The 11,449-nt window shown below is 44.3% G+C and overlaps 2 protein-coding genes across 2 annotated transcripts; both read left to right on the forward strand.

Moving 5' to 3' along the window:
• The first annotated feature begins 1,149 nt into the window (after window positions 1–1,149).
• LOC130373624 (claudin-14-like) lies at window positions 1,150–2,791 on the forward strand. Its single transcript, XM_056580247.1, has 2 exons — window positions 1,150–1,595; window positions 1,721–2,791. The coding sequence occupies exons 1-2, from the start codon at window positions 1,371–1,373 to the stop codon at window positions 2,231–2,233; spliced, it is 738 nt and encodes a 245-aa protein (XP_056436222.1). The 5' UTR covers window positions 1,150–1,370; the 3' UTR covers window positions 2,234–2,791.
• Window positions 2,792–7,146: 4,355 nt separating this feature from the next.
• Window positions 7,147–11,049, forward strand: LOC130373643 (high-affinity choline transporter 1-like). Its single transcript, XM_056580267.1, has 8 exons — window positions 7,147–7,330; window positions 7,775–7,888; window positions 8,034–8,189; window positions 8,475–8,623; window positions 8,745–8,888; window positions 9,028–9,181; window positions 9,958–10,175; window positions 10,408–11,049. Exons 1-8 carry the CDS (start codon window positions 7,147–7,149, stop codon window positions 11,047–11,049), a joined length of 1,761 nt encoding a protein of 586 aa, XP_056436242.1.
• The last annotated feature ends 400 nt before the right edge of the window (window positions 11,050–11,449 follow it).

Raw genomic sequence — 11,449 nt, forward strand, 5'->3', positions numbered from 1 at the left:
TTATCTATATCTTTATCGATTTAGATATAGATATAGATCGATATATATTTAATATATTTTAGTAATGCCTATGCACATACATAATAAAGGTGTGTTGCATTTGCCATACAAATAAATACATACAAATAAATATGAGTATTTATTTATCACAGAAATTAGCTATATTAGGAGTAGATTCTGTTTGCGTACTTCCCTTTTGTATCCACTCTTGATAGAGTCAGGAGGAAGGAAATTAAAATGGTTAATATTGATAAATGCCTAACTACCCTTTGTGTGTCCTAAGGATATTTTAAGTAAGTTCCCAGCAAATGAACACCAATATGTGCTAATACAAACCAAGCCCAATATTTGTATTAAAGGTCGGGTATGGGATTTGCGAAACGCCAGCAGATTTTGAAAATACACAACTCGAATGGTCCTACCCCCTCTCCTTCAACTATGACTCTGACTCCACCCATCCCAAGTACATGGACGCAAAATCCTGCACGAGCACGAACACAGATGCGCGAGAGTGAGCCAGGCTAGCTAGGTTGGAGTTTAGGGTTGTCTTCCAGTGCTAGGTCCAAATGTGGATTAGCTGGTTAGCTAGCTCCAGTAGCAGGATAACAACAAACAGAAGCTTGCTCTGGGTCACAAGCTTTGAGTATGTGCACGAAGGGGTCACGTGCGGGGAGCGGGGGAGGGGGAGGGGGAGTGCAGTACGACCGTTTGATTGACGTACTTGCTGTCCAATGCCACTCGGTGGGTCTGGAAATCATTAGCTGGAGTTTTTCGAGCCCTGCCCGTTCCACTGATGATTGACTTGTTTAATTTTCATGTCAGTACTTCTAACTCAGTGGCTGTAAGTGGGTTATGATAAGGATTTCAAGTAATTTTGAAAAAAATGTCCAAAAAAGAGAATACCATACCCAACCTTTAAGTATTATTGTAGAAAAGCTTAGCTAGACATGCTTTTCCAATGTGTTGTTTGAGGCCTTTCTCTCATTTGTAATAGTTAGTGTTGGTTAACCATAATCTGGAATAGCATGCATGCATGGTTTCTGTGAATGTTTAATTCCTCTATGTCGCAACACCTCCCTTTCTGCAGAGCAGTGGACCGGGGAAACAGATTGTCATTGAGGTACCGAGAGAGCAGGCGAGGCTCAAAACAGCTTTTATTACTCCCAGATACAGTCGACCGCACAGGAGAAAGAAGCTAAAGAAATGAACACTTTCAGAGATATTGTCACAGACCGCTAAAGAACCACTCCAAATCGGTCAATGGCTACAATAACAATGGATTCTGGGATAATTTACACATAATCTTTTTATATCTTCTTACATTTTTTGTGGCTGCCCAGCAAGCAAGAACAGAGGCCTTTGTGACTACCATGGCTCTTCAGCTGCTTGGGTTCTTCCTGGGTATGCTGGGTTTTCTTGGTACAGTAGCAGCAACAGTGCTTCCCCATTGGCGCTGCTCTGCCTACGTGGACACCAACATTATAACCGCCGTCTCCTATATGAAGGGCCTGTGGATGGAATGTGTATCACATAGCACAGGCATCTACCAGTGTGAGCTGCACCGATCCCTCCTGGCTCTTCCGTCAGATCTTCAGGTAATGTTTTATTATTAGCTGCGACCAATACCGCACTATATGATACCCTAACCTGGGAATACCATCAAATATTTCCCCCCACATTTTGTTTCTGTGTTATAATTATATTCCTTTATTCATTCTAGGCCGCCCGAGCACTAATGGTGCTCTCTTGTGTCACCAGCACCTTAGCTGTCCTTCTAGCTGTCATGGGGATGAAGTGTACTCAGTGTGCCCATGCTCTATCCACCAAGAATGGCCTGCTGTTGGGGGGAGGTGTTTGCTTCCTCAGCGCAGGTTTACTCTGCTTGATCCCAGTGTCATGGACAACCCATAGCATTATTCAGGACTTCTATAACCCCTTCCTGCCCAGTGCGTTGAAGTATGAGATCGGCCAGGCTATTTTTGTGGGATACACCTCATCCTGCCTGAGTCTGATTGGGGCCTTTACTCTCTGCTGTAGCACCAATAGGCAGCAGCAGCCAACGAGATACCCCCCTCCCCACCAAATGGTTGGATTTCCCTCAGCACCTTCTCCACCCCCTGCTGTACTGGCCGCTGCTCCGTCCTACAGGCCCCCAGAAGCACTGAGGGGCAATTGTGTCCCCTCAGTTCTCTCTGTCTCCCAAGGTGGCTACAGGCTCAATGACTTTTTCTAATATACATAGTAATATATACTAATATTATTTCATTAAGGCTCCTCATCACTTTCCACTTATCTTTGATTTATGTCAGAAATCAACCTTGTTGGATTTGTATGATGAAGAAATAAAAGTATGTGTAAACAAATTACCAGATGATGGCTCTTCCTCAATACAAATACAGATTTTCAGAAGCATATTTGCAATGCTGAATTGAAGAATGGCTGGAGTAGCAATTTTTTCCAAAAAGATTCAATAGCATATACGTTATACCTAAGTTAGGGAATATTTTAATTGGAGCTGAGAGTTTATCAGACAGCATTGTCTTAATTGGAATAATAATTACTTTTGATGCAAACTAAAGAAATCTAATGTTATTCAGGCCATGTGACGCCGACCAAAGAAATGTCTGAAGTGATGTAATGTCATGAAACGTAGTATTTTTGGACAGCAGCTCCAACATAAACTTTGATTAACACATTTTAAACCCTGATTCCATTTCTTTGGTTTTACTGTTTAAAATTGATTTATTCTTCCTCTTTTGCCTGCCTCCGTATTTCAAGAATTGAGTTATACCCGATAGTCTAGAGTTTTCACCACAAATAGTCTGTCTGTTCTATTCAAGCCTAAATATTATTTTAAGTTGTTTTGTTGTATTGATTTTAATAAAAAATAATCACGTCAAGATGATCTGTCCACAGTGTCCTTCTCAAAATAGGCAAATCATTAGTAATATGCTTTGAATTTGGAGTGCATATGGCACCCCCGTGTGGCGGTCAGAGTGGCCTCGATGAACATACAATACATGACCACTACCCAGTCCTATATCCATTTGTTAATGCATCCAAAACTGGGCAGCACCGATTTTGGCCGCTTCAAGGGAGTGACCCATGCAGTCCGCACTATGGATTACCATGTCATCCAAATTGGCGGATGCATACTAATGGGGTCTCAGGATTAGATCCATTTCTCTATGGACGTTTTTGGGTGCTCAATGGATACTGGAGGGTCGTATTCTGTATGTGTTGAGGACATCCGGGGTTGATAATGCCATTTTTATTTTACCTGCTAGATAAGGGTACTGCTAGTACCCCTTTTTTAGTGCTAGGGTCCTGACGAGGCGAGCCTGTCTCAATCATTCTAGTAGTTCATCTATTTGATGTATCAGATAGGCATATAAGTGTGATTCCTTATTCATTTTCCTGAAATCATTCAAGATTCGTCTGGCTGGTGGTCAGATTCATGCTATTTGTTGCTAATTGAAATAATATTTGCTGGCCTTTCTGCCTGCCCGGCTGTCTTACCCATTAGTTTGCTTGGCTAATGTTTTCCGCCACCTCCTAGAGGCTATGTCACTTAAGGAACTGGCTGTCATTCAATGGGACCCTCACCTTCTCACCAGTCTGGAACTCTGAGACTGCTGCATCCGGGTTGGTTTTCTGTGCCTGTTCCTCATGGGCTTTCTGCATGTGCTGACCAAGAGCCAGACTCGAGCCATTTGGAGCTTTGAGTAACTACTCTGAGGGCAAAAAAGACATACGGTAAAAACTGTTCCCAATTTTTACCATCTAGAATCGATCAACTAATGTTTAAAACATCTGTCCCACGGTGCGGTTGAATCTCTTAACTAGTCTGCCTGTCTGAGTATGGTATACAAAGGTGTGCATTTGCCTTAGCTTCATTACCTGGAACATTTGGGAGAGTAACTTGGACTAGAAACTTGCTATTCCCAATAGATGAAACAGCTGCCTGGTTACCAGGGTATTCCATGTTCTCTGCTCTGCCTGACCTAGGGAGGGAGCCAACAATGTCTATCGTGAGCTGACTGAACGGACTCTCGATGATAGGCAATCGGATGAGAGGGTTCCTGAAGGTCTTTTGGCCCAATGGCAACAGTCGTCTTGAAATACCCGCTACACCCCGGACCCAGTGGTGGTTCTACATTGAATTACACCCCGGGTTGAATGATGTGACACCCTCCATGCTTGTCCGTTCCATTTGGGAGACCCAGAGGTGAACTGCTCCTCGGGCCGTGCCCCCCTTTCCCCTTCTCACACAGCGTCTGTGCACCTTCTCAGCAAGCAGGGGTGCCTGCACTGCAGCTGCAGAGGGCGCCAATATGCCATTTCCCCACACTGTGATATGATAGATAATAGAAAAACCCCTTTGCGGTGCAGATGGCAGCGCAAATTGTGAAATGTCGCCCCGTGCGGCTGCCCGCTTAGCTCTCTCATAGGATTTCTCTTTGGCCATAGCCCGGATTGGTGAGTATTGTCTAGGTAGAGAACTATGGATACATAGGTCTATGGCACCAGTATTTGTTCCACAAAAACCCTGCCTTAGTTTTAACAATCCAATAAAGCAACCCATGTTTAAATGCAAAATGTGGGAAGGTGGCTGCACTCACCCATCCCTGGATCTCTTCCTCGATCACCGATCCACTCCTCCATGCAAGTAACAGGCTGGACTCATTCAGCTGGTCAGGGGCAAACCGCCCTGGAATCTGGGCTTCCACCTCATCAGCCTGTTGCAATTGAGAGAAGGTTTGACCTGAGTCTTTTCCTGGCTTACTGGTGAGGAGGAGTTCACTGACTGCCTGGGAAAATCCTAATTAGCGCAGCTTGAGGATAGCTGGCCTTCCTGACAACAGAGGTACCAAGAATGGTTGTCCTGATTCGGGGTTGGGGTGCCACCGGACAATTTAGGGATCTCCAGCCACGGGTTGTACCGGGATAGGGTAAAGGTCCTTTGCCCTTGGGTCTCTGGTAGTCCAAGGGTCTGGATGTGTCTCCGCCCCAGCTTGACCACATCATGTGGAAGGTTATTTTTTTATCAGTGCCATCAGTCCAGACAGATTAGGCAGACGGGACTGGACAGGACAGCATATCATTGGCATCCTCTTTCTTAAATAAGACCGCAAGTAATCCAAAACATACATTTGGTGTGGCCATTGTGGCTGCTTACCTCGCCCGGTCTCTGGTGTGTTAACTGGTGTGTAATGTAACCTCTTGCTCTGGCTGAAGAGAGACTGTCTGGTTCATGGTTCTGGTATTAAGATAAGTAGTGGTTTCAAGCGAGGCTTATTGCCAAACTTGCAGAAGCTGTGCTGAGTAATATTGGTCATTGCGTTGTCATCTGTCGGGGAACGGTCGCTGTCCTAGGTGCTGAAGTCTCTCGCCAATGTTAGGGGCTCTGGTAGCCTAAATCCCTCCACAATATATAAATCCACTTCAATAGTAATAGATAAATATAACTATTTCAAACGTATCGTGGGAATGCAGCCAACGGAGTCTGTTCATGAATTGGACCCAATGTGTTGCTCACTTTTTTGCCTTTTTTCTAAGAAAGCGCGTGATTTGCCCTTATTAAGTGCGATGTTTATGTTGGTTTTCTCGACCACATATTGTTAAAATGTCGGCATCTGCATGTATTATTTTTTGTCCTCTCAATCTCCATCTAACACACTGTTAGCACACTGAATGTAGGTATTCTTTGTTCAGTTCTAATTTCTCTAGTACATAATTGGTGATATGTGATGGGATTGAGCAATTGATCATTAATTTTTTTTTTTTTTTATTGTTGTTATTCTTAACGGTAGGCGATCTTAGGCTATTTCAGAGTTTAAACTCTGAAATAGCCTAAGATTACTAAAGTTTAAACATCGCCCCTACCATTTTAGATCGCCTCATAGAAAAATGTAGAAATAGTTAAATTCGCAATCATCCCACCTACGGGTAGAACATAAAATATAAACTGCAAAAAGACATTCCATGTAGACCACTTAAGAGGATCCGTTGGAAGACAAGAAATAACCCCATAGCTGGCAGGACGTCTGTGTTTGGGATGCTTTCTCTAGCATGTACGGTGCATTCGCTGTTTTCTGCCTTCACCACGGAATCCACATGTCAGGCGTTTTCCACGCAGCCACCATTCACCTCCCTCCACGCTTCTCCCCCAGCCGCGCGCACACACACACACACACACACACACACACACACACACACACACACACACACACACACACACACACACACACACACACACACACACACACACACACACACACAAACACAACGCGACCACTGCCAACCCCCCCCCCCCCCCCCCCCCCCCCAAACCGGCTCCTCTCGCTGCTCCAGCGCTGTGACCAGGCGCTCTGGTTGATTCTGGTGACGGTGATCACTTCTAAACAAGAAAAGAGACTTACCGAGTGTTTCGAACCCCGGTTATCTTCCTTAATATTTTAGTATTTAAAATAAACATAGAGCTATAAATGTATTGTTCCTTTTTTGGATATCCAACCCCAAGCCATACTGTGTGAAGGGTCATTTCTACAAAGGTAAGGAATAATAGCTTTAAAATTATTTGTTTGATGTAAGTGTAAAAAATATTAATCTTAACTGGCGCTTACTTGGGTTAGTAGGCTAGTCCTGTTGTATTGGCGTAACGCCTGTCGATAAGAGTAGAAGGAACCTGGAGCCAGTGTATAAATGTAACACTGGGAATAAACCAGTTGTGGATGAGGTGGTCCAACCTTTCCTCATGTCTTTCCATCTTCTGACTCCGTGACTAAACGCGGATGCGCTCGGAACATTATCTCCACACATTAGAGACGCTCACAGTTGTACACTAATTAAATGTAGTCATTATAGTAAAGCACCCTCAGAAAAGAAGCAAACAACTCTGTGAAGAGTCGCAATCCAGCATTTAGATGATGTAATAAAATATCCCAACCTGTCGTATAAGATCGATGCAACACCTCCAATATGTAGGCCTACGGTTCCAAAAGAGTTCAAGTAGTAAAAATGTAATCTAAAAGATAACATGATTCATACTTTGTGCAAAGATCTGAGCGATGGGGTAAAAATCGTACTCTCTTTCCCTCAGGTTTGGATTCTCCTGCGCGCAGAACTTAGTTTTTGGGTTGCGTTATGGCCATCCACGCAGAGGGCATCGTGGCCATCGTGATCTTCTATCTGCTCATTCTCTGCGTGGGCATCTGGGCAGCCTGGAAGAACAAAGACTCCGGGGTTGGAGAAGGCTCGGACCGCAGTGAGATCATCATGGTCGGCGGGAGAGACATTGGGCTTTTCGTGGGAGGTTTCACCATGACTGGTGTGAACCATGCTTTACTTATTCACTACTTATTCGACATATTCTGTCAGTTTGTTTTGACATGGACTGCTCAATAGTGACCGAGCACCATATATGTTTTACTGCTGTCACATAGACCCACAGACTATAGTTGAATTTCCCTAATCTAATTCTGAAGTCTACTAAAGGTTGGATCTAGACAAGAGTCACACGTATCATTATGCTTATTTCTTAATTTGAAAGCCCTGAGGTGGATTCTCATTTCCAGCCCAATTAATGTATTATTTATAACTTTAAAATCAAGGGCTTCACAATCATACTTCCAGGCATGTGCCATTTTACGCATTACAAGCGGTTCTAATGAAGACGTCCGCGTCAGGGCCAACGGTGCCCCCTATGAAACACCACGTATCTTTCCTCCAAACGATGCCTTTAGGATATGTTGATTGTGTCCTTGTCCTACAGCCACTTGGGTCGGCGGAGGATACATCAACGGCACGGCGGAGTATGTGTACCTGCCAGACTTCGGTCTGGCTTGGGCGCAGGCTCCGTTTGGTTACGCGATGAGCTTGGTTGTGGGTAAGCAAGCTGTACCCGTTAACTTCATGTTTACACACAAATTAATACACACACAAAAAAAATTGTGTGTAAACATTCACTTCGAAAAACATGTAGAATCGTGGTGAAATGCGTGGTTCTCATAGCTCCGTACGCATCCCAATAGGTGGCCTGTTCTTCGCCAAACCAATGCGCTCCCGTGGATACGTCACCATGCTCGATCCCTTCCAGCAAATATACGGCAAAAGAATGGGAGGCTTGCTCTTTATTCCTGCGTTGATGGGGGAAATATTTTGGTCTGCTGCCATTTTGTCTGCACTGGGTAGGTAATACAAGCATATTATTCCCCAACATGATATCCATACATTGTTACCTCTTGTAGACTAGGCTCAACCTAAATATGTGCCACCAGCCTGAATAAAACATGCTAAGGTTACTTAGTTCTAGAGTTTGGATGTTATTAATATCTATATATGATCACAATAATGTAGGTTATTAAGTCCAATACAATTATTAGAAAAAAATTATTCAGACAATGTTCAAATAAATGGGCCTACATGTCACATGAAACAATGGACAGACTTGTACTGTCTCTTGTTGCAACCAGGGGCTACCTTGAGTGTCATCGTGGACATTGACATCAACATGTCCGTCATCATCTCCGCCATGATCGCCATCTTCTACACCTTGGTGGGAGGTCTCTACTCAGTGGCCTACACAGACGTGGTGCAGCTCTTCTGTATCTTTTTGGGACTGGTGAGTTTTGAGCGTTGGTTCCTCGTCGACAACACCAGTGGAATCTGAAGGACATGCGTCACACATGTGGAGGATTGATTGTTGATCAATTGTGCCAATTGTCTCCCCCTCTCCCCTTCAGTGGATCAGTGTGCCTTTTGCACTGGCAAATCCTGCCGTAGCAGATATTGGTGTATCAGCCAAAAAGGCGATTTACCAGACAGCCTGGCTTGGCAAAATTGAACCAGAGGACGCATGGCTGTGGGCGGACAACTTCTTTCTGCTGGTGAGCTCATGCTTCCACTGGATTTTGCCATGCACTGTTACCGTCCCTTTATATATTACCAAACAAAATCAAGCATTGCAATTGTTCCGAGAGTATTTCTATGCTGCCGATGCACAACTGTTTTTGTTTTTATTTCTAGATGTTGGGGGGGATTCCCTGGCAGGTGTATTTTCAACGGGTTCTGTCTGCCTCTTCAGCTACCTATGCACAGGTGCTGTCGTTCCTTGCCGCCTTCGGATGCCTGGTCATGGCTGTGCCATCGGTCCTAATAGGAGCAATTGGCGCCTCCACAGGTAAAGAAATGAAGTCATGTTAAGTCAAGTGTGGAGCGCGGTCTATCGTAGGGACAGGACGGTCTTGTGATCAGGGTTTTAGCCCCCCCCCCCCCCCCCCCCCCACACGCCAAAATAACTTGGTTCAACTCAAATGTCTGCAGTCTAACCTGCGGTCCACCTTGAGCAAGATACCCCCTTACCCCTACATGCTTCTTATGAGCTGTACAGGAAGTACTTTTGCTGAAAAGCGTCTGCTCAATTACTTCATAATGGTAAAATAGTTTATAATATATTTAAATGAAAATGTTATATATGTCATACCATATAAATCAAAAGGAATCCATGCCATTTGGTTGATGCTTATATCAAAATTGCATACAATCTAAGCTTAAGTCTTTCCATTTTCAGACAGCAATACTCCTGTCTCTTAATGAGCTTAAGCTAAAGAGCTGACTTGCTTTGGCAGTTGGATTACTGAGTTGAATATAACATGCAAAGATACTCATTAATGTGGCTGCTTCATCTCAGTCCAGGCGGAAAAACATCTGCTTGGGTTGGGATAGTTTGGGGGTCACAAGAGAGAAGTCTAAGGAAAGAACTAGGGACAGAATGTTCTGCAGTGCAGAATACATGGAAACGATAAAAAAATCAGGATTTATATAGTTTCTGGAAATTCTTGAATTTATATCCAAAGAATAAAATGTTATTTAATTTAGGTATACTCATTTTATAATTCTGTTATGATCTCCCTTTTTTAACGATTATCAAACTAGTCTTTGTGCTTCTTATGCCAGATTGGAACCAGACCTCATATGGGGCCATCCCTCCAAAAGATAAGGATCAATCAGACATGATCCTTCCAATTGTGCTCCAGCACCTCTGCCCATCCTACATTTCCTTCTTCGGGCTGGGTGCAGTGTCTGCGGCTGTAATGTCCTCTGCCGACTCATCGATTCTCTCGGCCAGCTCTATGTTTGCGAGGAACATCTATCACCTGGCTTTCCGACAGTCGGTAAGAGCACACGCAAGCAAGCGCTGGTAAACGACACCAGATTGTGGTGAACATCAGTGAACAAATCAAATTATGTTCTGGGTTTTAGTTTTTTTGTTAATAAGCGGAGAGTATACACTATGTTTGTTGATCTGTGTGAGGTCATGACAATCTCGAATTGATGGTAGTTGTTAACTTCCCACTGTGATTGCTTCTCTGATCTGACTCTTTGCCCGTCATTCCCTTTCCCCAGGCGTCAGATCGGGAGATTGTTTGGGTGATGCGCATCACTATCTTTGTTTTTGGAAGTTTAGCCACTGCTATGGCACTGCTGACCGGAACAGTGTACGGCTTGTGGTACCTGAGCTCAGACCTGGTGTACGTTATCATATTCCCACAGCTCATCTGTGTGCTCTTCATCAAAGGTACCAATACGTACGGCTCCGTGGCCGGCTATGTCTTTGGCCTGTTGCTACGCATTGGGGGCGGGGAACCCTACCTCAAACTCCCACCTTTCATCTACTACCCCGGCTGGGTGGCCCAGGAGAAGATCCACCACCTCACCGGTGATGTAGAACACTATGTCCAGCAGAGATTCCCGTTCAAGTCCATATCCATGTTGGCATCATTCGTGGCCAACGTAGCATTCTCCTATCTGACCAAGTATCTCTTTGAGAGCGGAACGGTTTCGCATAAGTATGACTTTCTGGACGCTGTACACAGCAAAGAGGTCATGGACAAGACCACGCTGGTTGGGAACCAGGACAACATTATCCTTTCAGAGTTGGCGCCGGTCAGACAGGCCCTCGGAGGCGCTCTTGCGGGGACTTTCACCAACACTGACGTACTAAGCGATGACGGAGAGTCCAGTGGGGAATCATTGCACAACGAATAATAGAAGAAAACGAGCGGAAACATGGTTGGAGGCATAAGCATCCATTTTCAAAACTCACAAAGGTCACTTAGGGTAGGCACGCTGAGAAGGATCTGCTTCGTCTTCAAACCAACTCTGCAAGTGTGTATCATGCCGAGTATGTGGTGCTTCCCTGTTCCTTCTGTACAAGTCCATGCACCCATTTGAATTCAATCAAATTCATCTCTTAAATATACTACTGCCACAAATTATTTTAAAGTGCTTCTACAGTGAATGCAGGCAGGAACAGATATAAAGAAGAAACAAAGTGCAATATCAAAACATGTCTTTAGGTTAAGGTGTAATTGTTTTGTGTGTTTATGGGTATGCATCTGCCTCTGATGATACACTGATGATCAATGGAGGATAGTTTGGTTTGTTC

Source organism: Gadus chalcogrammus, chromosome 20 (assembly GCF_026213295.1).
Source record: "Gadus chalcogrammus isolate NIFS_2021 chromosome 20, NIFS_Gcha_1.0, whole genome shotgun sequence".
Lineage (NCBI taxonomy): Eukaryota > Metazoa > Chordata > Actinopteri > Gadiformes > Gadidae > Gadus > Gadus chalcogrammus.